We start from the raw sequence: 25,499 nt of genomic DNA on the forward strand, positions 1-25,499 counted from the left end.
ATTAAAAGTTAAAAGGGGTAACCAAGTTTAAATAATCGGTGAAAACAACTCTGATGAAGTATAAATTAAGCTGAGATGTGAAACTAGAAAGGCCCTGGGACTAACCACAAGTGGACAAGACTGAATACCTGAAGGTCAGTGTGTCTGGAGAGTGGTAATGAGAGGGAGAGAACTCAAGAGGAGTTCAGAGATGCAGACAAGGGTCAGAGCAGGAGCCTTGTAGGCCATGTTCAGGAAGTGAGGAAACCATCAAAAAGTTTTTAAACACAGCAATATTGGGATCAGATCTTAAAAGCTCACTCTGGTAAGAGAATAAATAAAAAGAAACAAGAGTTGAAAAAAAGGAAACATTTTTCGCAGTGACCATTTGATGTGACTTGGGCTAGGGTGGAAGGAATGAAATGTGAAGAGGTAAATGAATTCTAGTTTTTCTGGAAAGAAAAAAAAAGATTACTAACTATGGATGAAAGAAAAAAGCTGCTACTAGAGTTAAAAAAAAAAAAAAAACAATGTTAAGCAATCCACAAGTTTGTAAATTCATAGTCAGAAAATCAAAAATGAACTATATAATGTAATAAATAACTCCTATTTTCCATGCTAGCATCTTAAAGCTCTCCTTTATATTCATCAAGGAATGCATAAAACTTGCCTCCAATTATTTTGTTTAAAATAAATTGTTTAATAAAGTGAGCTGAACTTTTTAAAATTCTCAATGAATATAAAAACCTTATTCTTCCTGTAATCTTCCTCTAAATCCTAAAACACCTTATGAAAGTTTCATTTTATATATTCAAACATGTAAAAAACAAAACAAAAAGCCCCCAAAACACCCCCAAAGCATAAGCCACTCAATTCTCAATTTGGGGAGAGGGGGGAAAAAAGGAATTTGGAAGACTGTTCAAATCCACCTGCAAAGTTTTTTTGTTGTTTTTTTGTTTTTAATTTTATACTGCCCTGTCCCTAGAGCCAAGGCTAGAGATTAGCAATGCTCAGCCTCTGTTACTGATGAGAATGTGCCATGATTTCAGGGCATACTGACAGATATAAGGTTGAAAATTTAGGATTTAAGTGGATTGAATTCCCTTTGTTTACCTGCACAGACAAACCAAAATCAAAAGAAGAGATACAGAGGTAAAACCTAGTAACACTTGTCAGTTAAACCTAATAATAAATAAGCACAAAATTAAACATTAGCTAGAAGGTACTATTACATGCCATTCACATATATGAACTAACCTTTCTTTTCAGAACTCTTTCTTTTTTCTTCAAACCATTTCCCTCTAAATCCCTCTCCATCTCGTGTGACAAAAAGAATTTCATTTCTACTTAAAGCAATATCAGAAATGAAGACTTGGCGTGGATAGGCCCATCGACACTGCTTCATAGAACTGTTGACAGATCTCCAACAAAATACCTAAGATAAAACCAAATTACAGTGGAATAGAAAGCAATATAGCATCTAAACAACCAAAAAATGAAATCAACAAATCTTATCTCAAAAAATAAGAGCTCTCAGTATGTTTCAATGTTCATTTTTCCATAGTAAAAGATATATATAAAAGCCATGATGGTGTATGTTTCAGAAAACACATCAAGCAAACATGAAGCATTAAAAATACTTCAAAGACACTTCTCTTAAGAAGTAATGTTCAGTGTTACTCATTTGGAGCAAACATATGCTACAATGTGTTACTCATTTGGAGCAAACATATGCTACAATGTTTAGCATACAATATGCTAAAGAAAAACAAAATTCTTAATGCTAAAACTTGAATGTCAGACTTAAGTGTAATATTTACAAGAAGAATGAAAACCACCCTACGAAAATCTAAACTTTACTCTCGAGGGAAACAAAAAAAAGATGTCTGCGTAACTCAAGTAAAACAAAATCTCAAGAGACAGAACAATCATCATAGAATTCAGCGGCTTCCAGTTGATTCTGCCAGCCTTAGTGCTCCTGAGAAATGGCCCAGGAGCTGCTGCTCAAGGACTGAAAATGACAGGAGACGAGGGGCTGGGCTTTCCAATCCAGCTCTATCTAGAGCAGCAAACCTTTTTTTTCATCTACACCGTAGACAGGCATTCCAAGTATGATTTCATTTGAAAAATTAATACTGCTGATCTTGAAAAGCTCAATCCCCTCATAATTAAGAATCTTAAAGCACAGAATGGTATCTGCCAAGGTCACTCAAGTAATATACACAAAATATAGACTCTACTGATTAGCTGATACCATCAGAGCTTGTCTGTCATTTTTATAGTAAAGTTATTAATTTTACAGGAAGTAAATATCCACATGTATAAACAATCTAGATCTCTACTAATGTACATGAAATATATCCCAAAGTCAAATGTTTTTAATATTCAACTTTTTAAATGCAATTCTATGCCTCTGCTTCCTTCTTTCAGTACAAATTAGATCTCTAATTCTTAAAGATAGTTCCCTCTATGGCTGATTCATATCAATGTATGACAAAACCCACTGAAATGTTGTGAAGTAATTAGCCTCCAACTAATAAAAAAATTAAAAAAAAATAAAAATAAAAAAAATAAAATAAAATAAAAGGACATGCTAATATCACCTTTATGCTTAAAAAAGTTTTTAAAGCACCAGTGATACTATGAAACTATTTATAAAGCAGGATAACTGTTTCTGGAATTTTTGAAAAAAAAAAAAAAAAGATAGTTCCCTAAATAAAATGATCCATCACAGAATTATGCCTATAATGTACCAGTAGGTGGAGTTTTATGATTAATTCTTCAGTTTCTAAAATTGCAATTTTTATAGCAATTTATAAAACCTCAATACACTTATTGTATGTTTTTATTTTATAAACAAAAAGCAGATAGCAATCTGTTTTTCCAGTGACAGTGTAAAACTTATTCAGTGTTTCTAATGTATAATACATATTTTTAGTTGACAATTTTATCAGAGAAATGAAAATTACAACTCTATTTACTTAAATGAAAAGAGACAAGAGAGGCTTTTTTTTTCACTTGCACCAGGTGGCATGCAGGATCTTAGTTCCCTGACCAGGGATCAAACCCATGCTCCCTGCACTGGGAGTGTTGAGTCTTAACCACCTGACTGCCAGGGAAGTCCCAGAGATTATATAGTGATCCAGAAATTCATTATATTTTCTATATGATAGTTATAATCTCTGTATATATAGTATTTTGTATACATTTAAGATCAAATTTGAGAGAAAATTTCCAATTACATATTTTTAACACTGCCAGCTTAGTTTTTTACTTTTTTAAAAGAGTAGTTATATACCTCATATCTAATTCAATATCATTTTTGAATACTTACTGTATATATCAAATAACTCATCAAATCCCTTACTTTTATTTTAAACACAATAAATGAATATTTTTCAATAAATGAAATTTTAAACTATTGTTTAACAAGGCAGTACTATGCAACATGAAAGGTCATACTTTCTTTGAAATACCAATTAGTATTTCAAACCAATTAGTACTGGACATCAAAAACAAGTAGGGACAAAAACATGTAGGGAAACAAAAGTCAGTAGGAATCCACTATCATAGCAACACAGTTTTACATTATCAGGTCCTCTAGAGCTATCAACTGAGAACAAGATTACTAAGCTTTTGCATAAATATATACTCACCCTTCCAGCTCCATCCATTGCAAGAATGCAAATTTTTTGACCCCCATTTTCTTTCAAATGTTCAGGATCAACTTTGTATTCCATATGACCCCCAGATACAAGAACCTTTTTCAAGTTCAGTTGTCTGAATGAAAAAAAAAAAATTCTAGATTAATATGTTTTCTATAATTTACAAGCTCAATTTTAAAGAAATGACTATTCAAACAATACTTTAGGGTGATTGCTGTGAAAGATAAAAGTAAGGTGATTTGACCTTTGGTATCCTTAGTCCCTCCTTTTATGAGTTTCCCCTACACAATGACCATTTCCTTCTATGGCAAGTTTATACCTACTCAGATACACATGCTATGTATCTAAAATCCCATGTACTAACATATGTATTCTCCCCAGATTAAATTACTGGTAAGGCGAAAAAGCTCCTATGTTATCTGCATTTTTAACAGAAAAAATTTAAACCTCAAAACAAGACAGAAATCCTTAATTTCAAATGTGGGCAACTTTAAATAGATATAGCTACCATTGGTGTTGCTAATTTAATAACCCATCCACTAGCCAATTCATTACACATTTCATTATATCCACACATGTGATGCCTATGACACTGTGTGAAATCTACCTGCTACTACTCCAATGACTGTCCTCTCTTTCAGATATTTTTAAATGTTTAAAAATACTTTATTTTTATATTTTAAATAACATAATATTGTATTTTTACATTTTATTTTAAAAAATAAAATAAAAATTATTTTTAAAAAATATTTTTATATGTTTTCCTTTTCAAAATTACTATCCTGTAACAAAAGAATTTTCTTAGGCAAAACATGATGTAACATATCTATGTAACTTAGTGTTGTCAGGGTAAGTTTTATAAATGCAAAGTAAAAACAAATTCTAACAATCCACAAATCATCTCATGCTCAGAAAGATACCTACATAATCAGTTCTAAGAAACATGTTTGATCACATTTTCTTTTTTTTTTTTTTGTTTGATCACATTTTCATGTTTTTATAACTGAAATATGACCTTACAATTGATAATTTTCCAATTGTTATACACTGAAAATAAGTTGTATATATCGATGGTTGACATCTTCTGTTCATAATGGTATCTGTTCATGAAGTTACCATCTCACTAGCATTAGCAAAAGCACATTCTGTTGTATTTCAGTTCAAATCCCTGACTAGTTTAAAAGCTGGATAGTTACTCTCTAGAATTCCCTCACACGCCTACTCCCACTAACTGAGCTATTATACCTGTTCAAAGATCTATTTCTCTACTTGTATTTATTACTACACTTATAATGAAATATGTAAACCAACAAAATAGTCTGAGAAGAACACTTTCTATAAAAGAATACTTTAAAGTGACACAAAAAATATGACAAGCAAAAAAATTAGTCAGATACAGATTAACCAACTATATAAAATACTGAAAATGTATGAAAAATACAGGATTCTGCCCTTAACTTACTTATAATTCTTTTTAAGCACTTGCTCAAGTCACTCAAAATGAAATAATGAATAATACATTACAAATATGGTTTATGCACAAAAGAACTCCAGCTAACTGACTCATCTATACTTAAACCTTAAGCTTTATAATTCCCTGCTTTAACTGACTTTTTGATTAGACAGCCAACTACTTATTTACCACATGTTACTATAATATGTTATCATATAACAACTGGCTATACAAAAATATGAAAATACACCAATTAGGTATAAATACTTGGACTGAGTAGAGGGTACAGAATATGATTAACAATGTAAAGATGATTGTGTCACAAACCAAGAACTATGATTAATCTAGCTCTGTGCACCTGAAGCATAAAGGGAAACTTACAGGTCATATTTAACCACGTATTATCATAATTCAGAAATACTCTTTACAACCCTACAAAGAACTTTTACATATATTTACTGAACATTTGCCAAAAGATTAAGATTATCATCTTAGGCAAAAACTCTTGACTTTCCCACCATTCAATGTACCCATTTGACACTTCAGAGAATAACACAGAGCTGAAACTCAGATATTTGCCGGAAGAGTTGAATTAAGGTATGTTTCTTTCACAGAAATATACATACTTAGAAGCCAGCTTCTTGCATTGATAGTCTGCAAGTAAGTAAATATCTCCTTTTGTGGTAACACAGACAGTAGCCCCATCACTAGCAGCAACCAAAGACAGAGTGATGTCCTTATGATGAAGGGCAGAGACTTGACGAGGTGCAGTTACACACTTTTCTCCATTGGGATCTAGTAAATAACCTAAAAATTTACATCAACAAATAAATCACAAAATATCCGTTTTAAGAACACAATTTACTTTTCAGATACTGTCATCCTGGATTTCTTACCCAGCTGTCCACCGTTTAGTCCCATAGTGTAAACAGCTTCTCTAGTCCACAGCACGGTATGAAACCTTCCAGCTGCTACTCCAATGATTGTCCTTCCTTTCAGATACTTTGCCTGCATCTATTCAAAAGACAAGTGAGGCTTCAGTTGATTATGTATCTATAAACTAATGGAATTTTGCAAAAGATCCAGCAGACCAGGGTAGCCAATACAGGGCAAACTTGCTGCCAGTGACCCCTTCAAGTGCTAACGGCAGTCATCACCAACAGATCTCGGCACTAGTACTGACCCCAACTCCTCTCAGAACGTAAGACATTTTGGTGCAGCCGCCTTAAGTCAGCAGTTTTAACATATAAAAAACCTTACATACACCGAATCATTAAACTTTGGTTAACAAATAATATTCAAAACAGGCATTCTGGTTCTTGCTAGAAAACATGGTACTTTTACATTTGACATATCCAGAGTCTCTCAACAGTAACACTGCTGACAGTCTGAACCAGATGATTGTTGTGGGGGACTGTGTCAAGGAGGTTCGGTAGCATCCCTGGCCTCTGTCCACCAGATGTCAGTACCACTAACCCCACCTCTACCCACCCCACCCCCCACCCCCATTGTAACAACTAAAATTGTCTCTAGACATTGCCAAATGGCTCTGGGGCACAAATCTGCCCTCACTTAAGAACACTGGATATGTCCGTAACAAGCCAGAGCTCCAGGATAGCCACACAAAGAGAATGAAAATGAGTAAAAGCTACCACTCCTAAAGAAGTCTACAAAATGATTAAATAGCTACAAATTCCACAGTTGGCTGAGGAAAAGGGATCTTCTAAGAAGTACCACAGATCGGAAACTACCTCTAATTATCTTGGAGTAACTACTATTGATTCACTAGCCATCCAGAATGCAAAAGCATTGGATTTTAAAGCTGTATTAATAAAAAAATGTATATCTAATAATCATTTTAAATCCAGAGAATTAAACCAATGAAGAAATTTAATACCAGAAATGCAAAATTTTATGAGTTGAAAACACATGTGTTATAGATGATTCTGCTGCTGCTGCTAAGTCGCTTCTGTCGTGGCCGACTCTGTGCAACCCCATAGACGGCAGCCCACTAGGCTCCTCCGTCCCTGGGATTCTCCAGGCAAGAACACCGGAGTGGGTTGCCATTTCATTCTCCAATGTATGCATGCACGCTAAGTCGCTTCAGTCGTGTCGGACTCTGTGCGACCCTATGGACAGCAGCCCACCAGGCTCCTCTGTCCATGGGATTCTCCAGGCAAGAATACTGCAGTGGGTTCCCATTTCCTTCTCCAATAGATGATTCTAGTAATATATTAATTTAAAGCACCAGTCCTGTCTTGTGTACTAGGTCCCTGAAGTTGAGAAAAGGCCACCTTCTGCTGGTAGTTGTACAAAAGAAAAAGGGACAAGAGAACACAGAATAGTGGCTTTCAGGCTTATATTCCCTCAAATAAACTTGCCAGGTGTGATTTCTATGCAGAGACAGATTGACCATGAAGCCATAACCTTAAGCTTCTGGGTACCTCAACTGCATGGCCCATTTTTTACTTATAAAATTTTTTTTTTAAGGAGGGCCTCAAAATTAGGCTTCAAACCCCAAATATCTGGATCCCCCTCTGCAAAATATCTGGATCCCCCTCTGCTTGTCACCACTTGTAAGTTGAATCAAAGGCACTTTGCTGCCTAATATCCCAAGTGCTTTCTTTCTCACTCCAAACAAATTTTAATTTGTACTATGCTAAATTTCTCCCGTGAAAAATAAGATATATACCATTTAAGAAACATATACCATTGACTATAGGTAAAATAAGTTGCTCTTATCAACACCTTCTATCCTTTTGTCCATGTAGGTTTTATGGCAATGGTCACATTATTGTTTAAAAAAGAGAAGTTTACCTGTCTGGGTACATTACAACTGGAAGGTGGAGGAGTGAGTCCTAATTGGTGAAAAATATTTAGACCAAATGTATAAACACATCCATCTTCAGTTAATACAACAGTATGATCCTTAGCAGCTGCTACTTGAGAACAATTATGACCACTCAGTCCTTCCACAAGCCTAGGGACCTACAAAATAAAATTAACTTTGGTATATTACATTAACCACTTATATAAAATATACAAATAGAATCTGAGAACATTACATCCCAAATGACATGACTGCTATATGGCTGTATCAATCATAGGCAAACTCTACAATTCAACAAGGAGGGGGATGAATTTAATAGGACACAGACATTGCTTTATAAATAAAATACAAAATCCCAATGAGAGATTTTAATAAAACAATTGGATTCGATAAATGATTCTGAGCCCTGATCATGTATCATACACCAAGTACAAATTTGTTTGGTTTGAACAAAGGGCGCTCTTTAACCAAAGTATTCACTCATGGAATGAAGCAATAAATAAAAATACAGGAATCAACACAGCCCTTCAATGAATACCAAACGATATTATATTCCTTTAAAGTCATCTGTTCTGGGTTCAAATCTTAATCCAGCCATTTACCAGCTGCTGCTGCTACTAAGTTGCTTCAGTCGTGTCCGACTCTGTGAAACCCCATAGACGGCAGCCCACCAGGCTCCCCCATCCCTGGGATTCTCCAGGCAAGAACACTGGAGTGGGTTGCCATTTCCTTCTCCAATGCAGGAAAGTGAAAAGTGAAAGTGAAGTCGCTCAGTCATGTCTGACTCTTAGTGCCCCCATGGACTGCAGCCCACCAGGCTCCTCCGTCCATGGGATTTTCCAGGCAAGAGTACTGGAGTGGGGTGCCATCGCCTTCGCATTCAGCAGCTATTTGATCTCAAAAAAATCTCTTCTCTCATTTTCTTCATCTGAACACAAAATAATAATAGTATTTTGGATGATAATAAGATCAATAGAAGGAGTAAATGAGTTGGTAAGCGCAAAACAACCATCTCTGGCTCAGAGTAAACAACTGATAAATGAGTACTATTATTACTATTGGCATTATGTATAAAATGAGGATAATAAGGCTATAACTTCACAAGGCTGTTTAAGGCTTAAATCAACGTAGCAATACTAAATGGAAAGCATAAACAATGCCTAGCACATAATATACCCTTCAAAGAACAGAAGCAACTATCATAGCGCTCTCTCCTTTTTAAAGACCTCTTAATCGATGAATATGCCAGCAGTCCCCTCAAAAAAAAAAACCTTAGTTAAAAGTAAGGTATTTTTCTGAATGTAATGATTATTAGGTTTTCTCCGGAATTAGCACTAAGTTTCAGTAGCTGACTCAATTTTGTGATTATATAATGAAAATATTGGCTCAATTTTTAGACCACAAATACCTTAATGAGAAGTTAAAAATGAATAAATCCTGGACTACAACAGAAAAAATCTTTTACAATTAGTAAACTCCTTTTAAAATTTCAACTATGGAAATATTTTAAAGCTTATTTATATACTATATCTCCTGATTCAATACTTGCTATAAGAAAAAATTTTTTGATGCTTTAGAATTTTACATATTTAAATCTTTATTTTAAACACAATATACCAGGAAAGTAACTGATCTTTTAAAATCAATTATCATTGATATACTATTGGTATACAATTGGTATACTATTTTCTCCTTTCAGTTAGTTTAAAAAAAGAAATTTAGTTAAGTGAAGCTTCCAATCTATCAAATTTTACCAAAGTTACCTAAACTGTATAGTGACATTTCAATTACCAAGCATGTCTGTTCATCTCCATGGCCTAATCGTCCTCCAGGACCATGACCACAGGTGTAAACCTGCCCTTTCTGAGACAGAAACACTGAGTGAAATTTACAAAGCACCACCTACAGGAAAACAAGAGAATATTATTAAATGTCTCTGCATAAAATATCCTGTATTTCATAAAAACAAAATAACAGAATATTACTAATTGTTTAAGCTAGATAATGGGTACATCAGAATTCATTATACTATTCTCTCTACTTCGTACATGTTTAAAGTTTTCTGAAATAAAAATTTAAAATATATACTGGTCTATTTTAAAACTATGTCTAAAACCACCGACATATGGGGGGAAAAAATTTAGAAGGAATTAAGCACGTGTAACACAGAAGAGACTAAACAAAGGAAAATACAAAAAGTAACCAATTGTTTTCCAATTTCATAAAATCCCACACAACGCGAATTGAACAGAATAAAATATGAAGCATAAAGATTACCAAATAGTGACATACTACTAAAGAAAACAGTAGAAATGCTGTTAAGAATATTTTTTTCAATATCACCTATACAGAGAGAGTGGTAGGTTAACAGTATGTCCTTTTTTATCTCTGAAGTGTTTAATATGTCTTTAATATCATTACATGGCTTTAAATAATTTATACCGATTCTCAAGCTTTTTTCAAGGCATCATCAGTACACTCATTTTACCTAAATACTATTTAAACATCCTTTATCTTTAAAACATTTGCATTTGTATTTCTTATGCTATCCATAAATATTTCTAACTTAGGACATTAAAAAAGGATTAAGAAATTAAAAAATCCTAGAATTGTTTATAAGAATATTATAAGCTGAACTGCAAGTGCTATTTACACATATCCTTAACCACCTGACAAGTTCTGTAAATACTTTTTTATAGAACTTGTTTTTTACAGAAAAAAGTTTATCAAAGACTCTGGGTCTTTGATTAAAGAAAAAAAGTCATTTATTTAGCTGTACCACAAACATCTAGAAAGTCTAAAAATAAAATAAAAAATGTATTCAAATTTGTACTACAAAGTTAAAATCTGTAAAGGAAATATTATTTTATGAAACTAAAAATAATACATTTTGTTCAATCCTATATTCAACATTAGAGCACCCCTGTAATTTCCAACTTCAGCGTCCTTGGTGGCTCAGTGACAAAGAATCTGCCTGCCAATGCAGGAACGTTCAATCCCTGGGTAAGAAAGTGCCCCTGGAAAGGAACTGGCAACCCATTGCAATATTCTCGTATGGCAAATCCCATGGACAGAGAGGAACCTGGCGGGCTACGGTCCACGGGGTCTCAAAAGAGTCAGACACGGCTTAACAACAACAATATCAAACAACCAACGCCAGAGTATAAGACCTTCAACTTTAAAACCTCTGAATTTAAGAGGCAACTGATCATGGATTTTCATCTTAATTATCAAGAATACATTATGCTAACAACAATAATCTCTGTCCCAAGGCAGTCAATTCATCTGGTAGGACAGAATCAGCTGTTTTTCAATGAGGAATGGAGCTATCTACATAACCAGGCACTCGGTAAATAGTGCCAAAAACTTGCTTCCTCTTTTCTTACTAAATTTACACTGCTTTCCTTCCTCTCAAACCTATCTATAGTGTTTATGTTTCAACCCTTACTTTGTGGTTAAGACAAAAAAATCCTTTACATCCTTAATTTCTTCACAAAATACTTAAGTGTCCTTGTCTTAATTGAAATGTAGCTTTGTCTTCATGTAGTTTCATCTTTAACCCTACCAAGTGGAATATGCTCAATTCTTCTATAGCACATGTGTCTTAGGATCAGAAGGTACAATCAGCCCATTTCCTGATGCCTACATGACTCCTTCCCATTCGTGTAAAAATCTCTGCTCCTGAAAAATCTTACCTCACCAAATCTGACTGTATCTTGTACCAAGTCAGAAAAGGAAAACAGGAGCCTTACTAAGTGCCTCAACTCTGATCACTTATTCGTGGCTGCTGACAGGTGAACTCTGAGGACTTGTCCCAATTCACTTTAAAACAGAGAGGCGGGGAAGAGAGTGGGACTGAGGAGGAAGGGAGAGGAAGTGTGCGCTGTGATTGATCAGCAATGTCTACCGAAAGCTTTTAAGTAGGTGAGAAAGAGCCAGCCCTGCTCTAACAGTTTCCTGCACCTTCTCTAGAGACCCTGACCCCAGGCTTAAGACTCTGGTCTGTCCCAAGTCCTTTCAGCATCCTCAATTCCTTCCAAGTCTCTGTATTAATAGATGGCTAGCCAGAATCAGGACACCTGACCTGAAGAATTGAGCATAGTCCACTTGGTAGGGTTAAGGATGAAACAGTGTACACAAAGACACAGCTACACTTCAGTTAAGGCAAGGACACCAAGTACTTTGTGAAGAAATTACGAATGTAAAGGATTTTTTTTTTAACCACAAAATAAGGTTGACATACAAACACTGTGGATAGGTGTGAGAGGAAGGAAAGCAGTATTCGGCACTATTTACTGAGAGCCTGGTTATGTAGACAGCCCCATTACTCCTAATGCCTCCACTGCTCCTGCACATTTGTGTAAAAATCTCTGCTCCTGAAAAACCTCCCCTCACCAAACCTGACTATATCTTGTACCAAGTCAGAGAAGGAAAGCAGGTGCCTCTCTAAGCTTCAGGACACCACCCCACTCCACTTCCCTCGTCACTCTTATCACGTGGGCTCCTATTCTTGCCCTCTCGAATTTTAATATTCTCTTGGGTTTAACTCTTCTATTACTTTTTCTAAATTGCTGATTGTGATACATTAGTGACTTCTGGTGTAAAAAACAGTGTCCTACATAGCTCTAAATATGGTGGCTATATAATTTATCATCCAAATAATTGGGGGAATAAAAGAGTTATGATTACATCATGGGGAAAAAATGGAGAAAAGAACTCAGCAGACATATTCTGAGATGTAGTTTTCAGATTTAGAAAATGAGAGTTATAGCTCTAAAAATTATTAAGTAGAGGTTGTTTAGGAGTGGCAAAATTAACACTTCAGTTAAATTTAAAACTTTGAAGACTATCGAGAGTGCAACTGAAATGAAGCTCAAGAGGAAGAAACGCTGAGGCCAGATATGTATTATACACACAGAGACACACACATACAGAGCATTATAGAAAAAGATGAGTAGGTCAATAGCAGCGAAATACACTGAAGAGGGAGATAACCAGAATTATGATATAAGGACAAAGGCAAAACCTTTACAATTATCAATTAAAATTTTACAATTACTTATATTTAACAACTCAGGTTCACTTACCTAAAACTAACAATAAATTGAGTTTGAACAACAAATTCACTTGAGAAACAATTTGAAGAACTCTAAATGGAAAAATAAAGCTAGAAAATCCAACAGAAGTTCTATCTTTAAAAAACTACTATCTGTATAATGCCTTCTAACTTCTAATGCTCCTTATACAAACGTGAACGTGTTAGACACTCAGTTGTGTCTGACTCTTTGTGACCCCGTGGATGGTAGCCTACCAGGCACCTCTGTCCATGGAATTCTCCAGGCAAGAACACTGCATAAACATCTCATAGTTTTATGATACGTTATACAGTCTAACTATGATTAAGACTAACAAAATCTTAAAAGAATTAGTAAAATACCTGCTTGATATAAATCCCACTCCTGGAAAACAGATCCACCAACTCTGGATGATGTTTGCTATTCTGGCTTCCATGACCCAGGGTGAAATTTGTATTATCTCCCCAAGTGTAGACATCTGTAGGATCTAAAATGAAAATTAGTTTTTATATTCTATCACATTTTAAACAAGTATCAGTGTTGTTTAATTACATACTGAACTAATCAGTTTACTTCAAATATGACTCTTTACAAAACCAAACTACCATATTTAGAAAGATACTACCAAAATTTTCTTTTAAATTACCCATCTATAATTTATTATAACACTCCAGAAACAGAAATCAGAAGATCCAAATCAGCACAGGCCTGTCTCAACGAAGGCAATTTAACACGTTGAACCCTTGTTTCTTTAGCAGCTAAGATTTAACTGCCAAATGAGTAAAATGCCACCTGCCATATTCACCTAGCTTTCATGAAAATTTAAATTTTAAAATAAATTTTAAAATAAAAATTAAAACTATTTAAATGTAGAATGTCATTAAAATGTTTCATATATACAGGTTCTAAATGAAACACATGGTATTAGTTTCTATTATTACATAAACATTATTTTCCAATAGTTTGCTCTTGATAGATGCAAAATCACACTAGGCATTAGGGCAACAAAAAGGAAAATGGGATAAAAATCACAGCTAATTATGATATAAATCTTCATTTTTGTTTTGGGACACTTATCAAGGTCTTCAATGGAATAATGACTGTAACTTGGAATATAGGGTCCAAGACAGAAGTAAAATGAAGACCATGTCCTTACCCAGCTTGTCACTGGTTAACATGCAGATTAACTAGTGCCCCCATCTACATCTCTTCTTCTTTTCAATCAATTTACATTCACAAAGCTCACAGGGCAAAAAAATTGAAAAGATAAGTGCCATTACAAGAACGGACGTGTGGATAGAAGAATCACTTCCTTTCCCTTCAACCTCAAATACTGTCCTTTCTCAGTGCACATCAATCACTTTATAGTAGTTACAATTCTAGCTGCCTTTATTTGTTGTTCAGTCACAATCATGACCAACTTTGTGACCCCTGGACTGCAGCACACCAGGTTTCCCTGTCCTTCTCTATCTCCTGGAGCTTGCTCAAACTCATGTCCATGGAGTCGGTGACACCATCCAACCATCTCATCCTCTGTCGTCCCCTTCTCCTCCTGCCTTCAATCTTTCTCAACAGCAAAGTCTTTTCTAATGAGTCAGCTCCTCGCATCAGGAAGCCAAAGTACTGGAACTTCGGTGTCAGCATCAATCCTTCCAATGAATATTCAGGACTGATCTCCTTTAGGATGGACTGGTTTGATCTCCTTGCAGTCCAAGGGACTCTCAAGGGTCTTCTCCAACACCACAGTTCAAAAGCATCAATTCTTCCGCGCTCAGCTTTCTTCATAGTCCAACTCTCACATCCATACGTGACTATTGGAAAAACCATAGCACTGTCTATACGGACCTTTGCTGGCAAAGTAATATCTCTGCTTTTTAATACACTGTCTAGGTTGGTTATAGCTTTTCTTCCAAGGAGCAAATGTCTTTTCATTTCATGGCTGTGTTACCATCTGCAGTGATTTTGGAGCCCAAGAAAATAAACTCTGTCACTGTTTCCATTGTTCCCATCTATTTGCCATGAAGCGATGGGACCATATGTCAAGATCTTAGCTTTGTGAATGTTGAGTTTTAAGCCAACTTTTTCACTCCCCTCTTTCACTTTCATCAAGAGGCTCTTTAGTTCTTCACTTTCTGCCATAAGGGTGGTGTCATCTGCATATCTGAGGTTATTGATATTTCTCTCTGCAATCCTGATTCCAACTTGTGCTTCATCCAGCCTGGTATTTCACATGATGTGCTCTGCACAGAAGTTAAATAAGGAGGGTGACACTATACAGCCTTGACGTACTCCTTTCCCAATTTGGAACCAGTTCACTGTTCCATGTCCAGCTCTTACTGTTGCTTCTTGACCTGCATACAGGTTTCTCAGGAGGCAGGTAACATGGTCTGGTATTCCTATCTCTTTAAGAATTTTCCAGTTTGTTGTCATTCACATAGTCAAAAGCTTTAGCACAGTCAATGAAGCAGAAGTGGATGTTCCTCTGGAATTGTCTTGCCTTTTCTATGACCCAATGGATGCTGGCAATTTGATCTCTGGTTCCTCTGCCTTTTCTAAATTCAGCTTGAACATCTGGAAGTTCACATATGGTTGAAGTCTAACTTGGAGAATTTTGAGCATTACTTTGCTAGAATGTGAAATGAGTGCAATTGTGCAGTAGTTTGCACATTCTTTGGCATTGCCTTTCTTTGGGACTGGAATGTAAACTGACCTTTTCCAGTCCTGTGGCCACTGCTGAGTTTTCCAAATTTGCTTGAGTGCAGCACTTTAACAGTATCATCTTTTAAAATTTGAAGTAGCTCAGCTGGAATTCCATCACTTCCACTAGGCTCTGTTCATTGTGATGCTTCCTAAGGCTCACTTGACTCTGCATTCCAAGATGTCTAGCTCTAGGTGAGTGATCATATCATCGTGATTATCTGGGTCATGAAGATCTTTTTGTATAGTTCATCTATGTATTCTTGCAACCTCTTCTTAATATCTTCTGCTTCTGTTAAGTCCATACCATTTCTGTCCTTTATTGTGCCCATCTTTGCATGAAATATTCCCTTGGTATCTCTAATTTTCTTGAAGAGATCTCTAGTCTTTCCCATTCTATTGTTTTCCTCTATTTCTTTGCACTGATCACTGAGGAAGGCTTTCCTATCTCTCCTTGCTATCCTCTGCAACTCTGCATTCAGATGGGTATCTTTCCTTTCCTCCTCTGACTTTTGCTTCTCTTCTTTTCGCAGCTATTCGTAAGGCCTCCTCAGACAACCATTTTGCCTTTTTGCATTTCTTTTTCTTGGGGATGGTTTTGATCACCGCCTCTTGTACAGTGTTACAAACCTCCGTCCACAGTTCTTCAGGCACTCTGTCAGATCTAATCCCTTGAATCTATTTGTCACTTCCACTGTGTAATTATAAGGGGTTTGACTTAGGTGATATCTGAATGACCTAGTGGTTTTCCCTACTTTCTTCAAGGCTGTGTTTTTACTCTTATACACATAAATCTAGATTGAAAAAGTATAAAATAAACCTAAGTGTTCTGAAAGAAAACCAAAGTTATCAATCTATATATATTAGAGTAAAAGTCTTTGCAGATATCCACACACAAATTTTCTCAGTTATTTTTATAACAATAAAATTTCGTTAAAATGTTCTAAACTTTAATGAAATATATTTATGGAATTTTCTTACCAGTATTTTTGAATACTACATGAGTTGGTCTATCCTTCATTACAAGATCCAAAGCTGACAAGCCTTCTTTATCTTGAATATACAGATTAACACCATGCTAAAAAAGGAAAAAATGTGCATATAGATATAGATATACATGCATATATTTTTAATCATTTACCTATAATCAGTAACATTTATATTTATCAAGTCAGATGATCAAAGTATAAAGAAAATTAAAAATAAACACCTAATAACAATTATCTCCTATGCTCATAAACATTTATTTCTCATACAAAAGAAAACTAAGAGAAATCAAATATCCAATTCTTGGTAGAATAAAGAAGAACCATAAAATGTAAAGAAGCAACATTTAAAACCAAAATGAAACAAAAATCTAAATGAACTAGATATGAAAGTTTTCCATGGTAATGCAGGTCAGTTACCTAGAGGGCCCTAACTCTGAGAGTGTATATGTATGTACATACACAATTCTTTTTTTTTTTTTTTTTGCATTTAAAGAACCAAATTCCACATCCAGATAAAGGGTGTAAAGATTTCTACACAATGGCAAACAATAGTTTTTACTTTTTGTATGTTTATTTTTTCAGATTTACTGTATATAATGTGATCACCTATGCTCCATCTTTTTGACTTAAATTCTGTTATATCTATTACTGACATGAAGACAATTATATTTTTTATTTCTATTTGTGTGATTTATGTCTTTCCACTTAAAATTTTCTACGTGAAATTTCAGAGCACTGTCTTATCACTTAAAGTTAGACTGTGTCTTAAAACTCACGGCTAAGGGCACAGGTTTAAACCTTGGTTGGGGAACTAAGATCCCATAAGATGTGTGGTGTGGCCATAAATAAACGTGAAAGCATGCATTTGTGTGTTTTAAGAACAAATTTAACCTATAGTTTTATATCTCCAGAATTTAAACATGAAACAGAACATTTTCCATCCCATTTATTTAAGGTAGTTAGTACACCCTATCCTTAGCACATACTTACTGTCTTTTAAAATATAATGAGAGGAGAGGAGAAAGTGCAATGTTCAATTCATAGTACTATTACATTACAGCTTCCTAAATACAAAATGTACTCCTTTTCAAAAACAACTTAGTACTTGCTGACAGTTTAATAAGGCATTCAACAACCACTTTTTAATCTAAGTTTCTTTTTGTTGGGATGTATCATGTGTTTGGCTGTGCCAGCTCTTCGTGGCTGTGCTCAGGCTTCCCCAGCGGCAGGGAGCAGGGCCCCTCTGGCCCGGGCACGAGCCGCACTGTGGCGGCTCCTCCTGCGGCCCTGCAGGGCCTCTCGGTGCGCGGCCTTCAGCGGTGGCGGCTCGCAGGCTCAGCAGCTGTGGTGCGTGGCTTAGTCGCTCCGGGGCACGTGGGATATTCTCAGAGCAGGGATCATACCCATGACTTCTGCACTGGTGGGTAGATTCTTAACCACTTAACACAGGGAAGCCCTTTTAACTCTTTTAACTGATGTGAATGATCACTGCCTATCCATACACACTGGAGTTATAGGTTGAGATGGAACCATGAAATGTTTAAACTTTAACCGTAATGTGTCAGAACACTGTTTTGGGTTACTAAAGAAAGGGACTCTCCTCTTACCTTGTAACAATGAATTTTAATAAACTAAAATCAATTCTTTACCACAGAGCCACCCGGGAAACCCAGTCCATGGCATTGCAAAAGAGATGGACACAACTTAGCAACTAAACAGCAATACCAATCCTAACTTCATTGTGTTCCAGAAGGTAACGACAACTGATTTCACAAGGACTGTCAATGAACAAAAACTACTCAAGATAGTGAGCTAACAAATAAAACAAAATTCAGAAGTGATCTTTTAATAAGATCTTAATAAATTTAAAAATGTATATTGCCTATTTTCTAAGTTAGATATAATAAATCCACATAGAAAGACCTGATTTTGACCTTTATAAGAGTAAAAAGGGCTGATTCCAGGGCAGTGTTCCAAATTATGAATTTGACAAACAGGATCCCAGAAACTTAGATCCCTACAGATTTTACTTTACCAGTTCTATAAATTCATCCTAAACTTTACTGGACCCTATTTGTATCTTAAGTAGCCCCAACTTCAAAAGGACTAGGAACTTTTTTTTTTTGCCTTTGGAGTTATGGTGGTCTCTGATGCTTTTTTAATATGCTCACTTTAAATTCTAAAGGTAGAGGACCAGTGTGTAGTCTATCTCATTTATTTAAAGATCAAGTCTTTACATAGCTCCCAAAGAGGAGATAAATTCACCAGCTTACTAAATAGCATCTAAGCATAACAACAACAACAAAAAAGCATTCTTTTTTTTTTTTTCATTACAATATCTCTAGCACTGAGATCACTGCCTAATACACATCAGGCACTAAAGAAAAATTTCTGTTCCAAATACTTGACAAATAGGTTATCATTTAGTCCACACAATCTTATGATTCAGCTAGTTCTTCCATAAGAAGTTTCTGCTGAGGGTTTTCATCTTTGGCAAATGGGAACTGACAGCATGGCTGTATATTTATTGTACAATTTTAGCACTTAATTTTAAAATTTCATACTATGAAGTTTTTTATCAAACGTAATTCATTTAAAATGTGTTTTTCTGTATAGTCTCTTCCTGCTCATCCATAACACCTTAAATGCTAGAGTTGTTAGCAGAAGCAAAATTGACAATAAACACCTCTATCATTGCAGCCCTTCCAATTAAAGAATTAAAAGGGGAAAGGAAAGAAGTCTGGACTAAACAAATGCAGATGGATTACAGAACATGGGAGTACTCAGTGAAAGAAAGGAGTTTCTATGGGATATTTTATCAGTGGGAAGCATCCATGTTGATGTCTATCACTGATCAGAAGGACTCTTGATGAAAATCAGAGTCAAGCCAAGAGCAAAGTGGCCCAAGGCACCATTTCCTGGCCTCTCCTAGCCAAGGCAGCAAGGATGACTGAGGATTTCTAAAGGGAAATGAAACCCAAAGGCAGGGAAGGTCCAAAATTCATACCAGGACCTATTTCAAGCTGAAGACCCAAATCCTCACACCTGAATGGCAAACCCTAGGAAAGCAGAAAACCGAAGGACATTCTCAAGCTTGTAAGGGCTGGCAGTCATCCAATTTTCCAGCAGAAACTAAAGGGAAAGGGCAAAAGTAGAGCTGATAGATGCTTTAACTCTTATTAACCTAACTTTTCCTACAAAAGAGTTTATAATAAGGGAATTAAACTGATACCCAAAGGTTTTAGATAAAATAGGAATTAACAGTACTATTAATACTTAAGAAAAGTTTTTCTTCACTGAAACTCCCTGGGGAAAAACAAATGAGGATGGTACTATCATTATCTTCTTTTTTATAGATGAAACTGAGGTTCAAGATTCAGTAACTCATCCAAGACGACTTGGTAAGTAGTACACCTAGATAGTTTAGCTCCAAAAAGGATATTTTGCCATTAATATATACTGAAAATCATTTTGATCAGTAAATGTTACTACCTAAAGACCACTATGCAAAAAATTGTTTTGAAGTCAAAAATAAAATATAAGCTCCCTAATGTCTTACAGTGTGACCACAAGTTCCTTGAGGACAGGAACTGCTTTGTTCTTCTCTGGTCCTCCACAAACACGACTGAATGTCTGTACAAAGATAAACTGTGCAGTTTAAAACTCATGATTTCTGACAGTTTTTAACTTGCATTTATTAATAAAATGATACCAGGCTATATCTCAAAACATTATTTGTCTAACCAGTACAACAAGACTAGATTTAATCTACTTCATGGGAAATTTAAAATAAACTGATTCTGGGAAATCCCATGGACAGAGGAGCCTGGCGGGCTACAGTCCATGGAGTTGCAAACAGTCAGACACTACTGAGCAACTAACACTTTTTGGGCTTCCCAGGTGATGCTAGTGGTAAAGAACCTACCTGCCAATGCAGGAGATGCCAGAGACATGGGTTCAATCCCTGGGTTGGGAAGATTTCCTGGAGGAGGAAATGGCAACCCACTCCAGTATTCTTGCCTGGAGAATCCCACGGACAAAGGAGCCTGGTATGCTATAGCCCACAGGGTCACAAAGAGTCGGACATGACTGAAGCGCCCTAGCACGCATGCAAAACTGATTCTGATTATTAATTTTTCAAACAACTATAAAAACTTTGCCTTCTCATATTGTTTACGGACAGCAAGGAGGTCAAACCAGTCAATCCTAAAGGAAATAAACCCTGAATATCCAACGAAAGGCCTGATGCTGAAGCCCCAATACTTTGGCCACCTGATACAAAGAGCCAACTCACTGGAAAAGACCCTGATGCTGGGAAAGACTGAGGGCAGGAGGAGGAGGCTGCAGGAGACAAGACGGTTAGAGAGCATCACTGACCCAATGGACACGAATTTGAGCAAACTCTGGGAGATACTGAAGGACAGGGAAGCCTGTTGTGCTGTAGTCCAAGGGGTCACAAAGAGTTGGACATGACTCAGTGACTGAACAAAAACAATAAAAACTTAATCCCTAGCCAAACAAGAAATGAACACACTACTCAAATCAGAGTCCTTATATGATTTCAATAACTAGTGCCCTTTTAAAGTAGCTAATAATATAGTTATAGAAAAGGAAATCATACTTCTTAAAAATACTGAAAGACATATAGTACTGTGTAAATGACAAAATGTCTGGGATTTACTTTAAAATAACATGGGGTGGAGAAAGTCAGTGGAGACATATTAAATATGTAACACAAAACTGGCCCATAGTTTACATTATAAACTTTAGTATATGTTTAGAATTTCACATCATAAAAGGTTTAAATTAAAAGGATAATTCTACAAATGGTTACAATAGTAAAAGATATCAAGTTCTTATCAATTGATAAGAACACCAATTTCTTCGTGGAGATTAAGAAAAACACCTGCCAGACCGAAAAGTTTTAAAAAAACAAATCACACTCACCTTCAGTAGAGACCAAACACAATCAATATGTCCATAAAAAATGCTTCTATGCAAAGCTGTCCATCCTGACTCCTTGTCTTTCACCAAGGGATCCACTCCTTTCTCGATAAGCCAATCTAACACTCCTTTTTTTCCACAGGAGGAAACAAGGTGGAGGGCATTCCGGCCAAAGGCATCCTTGATGGTTGCAGCATTGTAACAATGACTGGAGACAAAGGCCTTAATCTGGTTTTCACTCCCCTTCGTCACCACAGAAAGGACATCCAGAGCATGCGTCAGGGATCGACACTTTGATGTGCAGTCAGGGATGGAAGAATTCATCCTAATTGTTTTTATGCAGCTTCCTTCTTCAGAATAGTCAGATAATTTAAAAAAATGAAAAAGCCAGGCCACAAAGGTGCTATTCAGAAAGACTGGTAGAGAATAAACGGCCTGCTTAGGGTTATAATTTAAATCCTCCTGGTAACAGTATAAAACTATATAGATTTGTACAATGTATTTTGGCATTTAAATCAAAAATTTATAAATAGCTCTATAAAGTTTATATCAAATACAAGTTCTTTCTTTAAAAAAGAAAACTTTCCACAGTTTATAAATTATTCCTGGAGTCAAGCACCAAGGGGGAGTGAGGAGGGGAACTCCCCCTCCACACTGTCTGATCCTTTTAAATATCCATAATTGCAAGGGTGACCTGTAAGAGAAGGAGAAACAAAGTAAAAAATACAGAATCTCTCTCTTACTCAAGTATTTTACAATACAATTGTCCCCTATTGAAGTGCCCCTGATTCCTACTTTCAAAAGCAAGCAAGCAAATCTATTGAAGTGCCCCTGATTCCTACTTTCAAAAGCAAGCAAGCAAATCAATGGCAGGATCTGACTTTTGTTGTTCCTCCTCCCCTGTGATACTCTCCGTATGGAATTTGTGGCAAAGTTAAGAGCTTCACCGACAAAAGCTCGGCTTCCTCTCCCAGTTTTGATCAGGGAGGTCAGTTCTGCTTGACTATAAGCCTGCCTGAAAGGTGACTTCATCCACCCCCACCGAGAAAGTTGAGGTGGAGAGGGAAGTGGATCCACCTGGCAGCCACCTTCCAGCTCGTTTGCCTGGATTCTACCAACATCACCATACAGATCACTGGAAGGGTCTCTCACATCCGAGGTATGTCTAAGTTCTTTGACTTCACTCAAACTTTACTTCAGGACCCAGGCATTATGGGTAGGTATGTACATGGGGAGTGATGAAGTTAATTCATTTAATCAGGCCCTGCTCTTACCACAAACCCAAGCCTTCGTCAGTCCGCACTTACAGATACACCCATCCAGGAAACCTAACACCAACCAATCCTCTAACTCTGCTCTGGTGCACTCACCAACCAATCCTCCAACTCTGGTGTGCTCACCTCCCTGCACAAAATGGGACCTGCACGCCTCGGCAGGGAATCCCCAACCTCCTAGTCAAGCACACCCTGCTTCAGGGTTGCCTCTTTCAACATTCTGCAAAATTCTCTCTCGCCCAAAGTCCCTGGGAAGACTGCCCCACTGCTAGTGAGAACTGAACTCCCCGCAATCCATGGGTTGTTTTCCCTTGAATAAAGAATGCCAAAGTTGTTACCAATTTTTTTTAAATTTTGTCATCTGACAGGAGACAGTGTGTGAGTGAGAGAGATGAGGGAAGAGAAGAAAAGAGAAAGGAAGAGAGAGGTATTACTTTGTGCTATTCCTGCATTTTAGGAGATTTCAAGCCCTGAAACTGTGGTCACCTGTCCCTACTTCATATGTAACTTTCAAAGAAACGAATTTTGAGGTCACCTTAATATTGTTTTTTAGATGGCCACAGTTTTGCATTATCAGCTCTGTTATGGTTGCCCCCCCCCAAAAAAAAAAAAGTTAACCAGGTTTTAAAAAAAAAAAAAACTTTTCACTAATAGAAGAAATTTTCACATACTGAGATATGGAGAGGTCATTCTTGCTTATACATGATTTGTCTTTGAATTTATGCTAACTAAAAACAGCCTGTCCTATGGCCTGTCAAACACACTGTACATCTGCTTTTACCATTAAAGAAGAGTGTGGCTCACCATCCAGTACTAACACAAAGCTTGAGTCGCAACCCACAGCAGTAACCCACTGACAGTACGTCCTGAGGAATATTTAGGATGGGAAAAACAGGATGAAGCATCCTACACTGGGGATCTACAGGCACCACGACAGGTAAGACGACCAGATTCTCACACCTCCCCATACACAGGAAAACACCACCATCATTTACTTGAGGTATCTGTCATTTGTGATTAGCAGTACTCTTTTACCAACATGTACACTTGACTGTATGTATTTCCCAGCAAAAAAAAGTTCATGTTTATGCTGGCTCCTCCCAAGTTACTGAGATGTTGTTTCCTGGGCTACCATCTGCAGTTGAGTTGGAATAAAACCCTCTTTTATTCTTACTATGGGTCACTGGTTATTTGCATCAACATCACCTTCACATCTATAACATTCTGTATCTGTATCAGTCATCCGCTCACCTTTTTTCCAGTCTTATGTTTAAGGTTAACTACTGTGTGTTACTCTGGAACCCACCTCTTTTCTTCCAGAACCTTCATTACTTCTCTCCTGTATTTCTACACTCTAACCAGTTACACCTCCACAAGCTATAAACACACTTAAATCTACTGTCTTTATAGGAATCCCGCTTAAAAATTTTATCCCTTAAAACTGAATGATCAGGCTTCCCTGGCGGTCCAGTCGTTAAGAACCTGCCTGCCAACGCAGAGGACAAGGGTTTAACTCCTGTTCCAGGAAGATCCCACAAGCCTCAAGCAGCTAAGCTGGTGCGCCACAACTCCGGGCCCGTGCTCTGAAGCCCTCCCGCCACAGTTGAGTCCATGAGCCACAACTACTGAAGCCCACGTGCCCTAGAGAGCAGCCCCCGCTGGCTGCAGCTAGAGAAAGCCCTCGTGCACCAGTGAAGATCCAGAGCAGCCAATTAAAAAAAAATTTAAGTAATCATTATCACCAACACCTCCACCACCACGAACACCACCAACACTCTTATCAGTTAGTATTTACTAAGTGCCAGGCACCGTGCCAACACTGTTTTCTCTGCCTGGAAGGCTCTTCACCACAGAGGGAGATGTTAACTAAACATCAGGTATTGGAACTTCCTGGTACACGACTGAAGTGACTTAGCAGTAGCAGTAGCAGTGGCTAAGACTCCATGCTCCCAACTCAGGGGGCCCAGGTTCAACCCTTGGTCAAGAAACTTGATCTTGTAACTAAAGACCCTGCATGCCACAACAAAAAGATCCTCCGTGCCCTAACTAGAACCCAGTGCTGCCAAAGAAATAAGTGTTTTTAAAAATATGCCAAACAACAAGTATCAAAATAACTGGATAGCTATCTGGGGGGAAAAAAACTATAAATACTTATTTCATACCTTACGCCAATATAAATTCCAGATGGGTCAAACATAAGATATAACACCATAAAAATACTAGAAGAAAAACAAAGAGACTCTTTTTTATAATCTCAAAGCAGAAAAAGTCTCTCTAAATATGATCTAAAATCCAAAAGCTATAAAACTCCAATAAATTCCATCAGTTTAAAACATACATAAAAAAATTTAAAGACAAAAAAGGAGAAAATTTTTCCTTTAATATATCATCTATACAAAGTAGTAAAAATAGAATAAATATCAAAAAAAATAAAATAAAAATCAAAGAATATGACCAATTTTCTCACACAAAAAGGGGAGGTGGGGTATATTTAAATGGATTTTTAAAAAGAAACTCATCTCATTCAAAAGAAAAGAAATGTAAATTAAAACTACAATGAGACACTAATTTTATCAGAAAGACAAAGATCAAA

General features: G+C 36.5%; 1 protein-coding gene across 3 annotated transcripts in view; it reads right to left on the minus strand.

The window, feature by feature from the left end:
- The window catches only part of IBTK (inhibitor of Bruton tyrosine kinase), a 90,721-nt gene that overhangs the window by 56,281 nt on the left and 8,941 nt on the right, over positions 1 to 25,499 (minus strand). For all 3 annotated transcript variants that reach the window (XM_043439721.1, XM_043439722.1, XM_043439719.1), the window contains exons 2-10: positions 21,636 to 22,326; positions 16,681 to 16,777; positions 13,365 to 13,489; positions 9,719 to 9,829; positions 7,915 to 8,085; positions 5,994 to 6,111; positions 5,724 to 5,904; positions 3,636 to 3,759; positions 1,237 to 1,414 (exon numbers count right to left, since the gene is read on the minus strand). In XM_043439721.1, the coding sequence (XP_043295656.1) occupies positions 1,237 to 1,414; positions 3,636 to 3,759; positions 5,724 to 5,904; positions 5,994 to 6,111; positions 7,915 to 8,085; positions 9,719 to 9,829; positions 13,365 to 13,489; positions 16,681 to 16,777; positions 21,636 to 22,142 (1,612 nt within the window). In that variant the 5' untranslated portion in view covers positions 22,143 to 22,326. The remainder of the gene's footprint in view (positions 1 to 1,236; positions 1,415 to 3,635; positions 3,760 to 5,723; positions 5,905 to 5,993; positions 6,112 to 7,914; positions 8,086 to 9,718; positions 9,830 to 13,364; positions 13,490 to 16,680; positions 16,778 to 21,635; positions 22,327 to 25,499) is intronic.

This window comes from Cervus canadensis, chromosome 20 (assembly GCF_019320065.1).
Source record: "Cervus canadensis isolate Bull #8, Minnesota chromosome 20, ASM1932006v1, whole genome shotgun sequence".
NCBI lineage: Eukaryota > Metazoa > Chordata > Mammalia > Artiodactyla > Cervidae > Cervus > Cervus canadensis.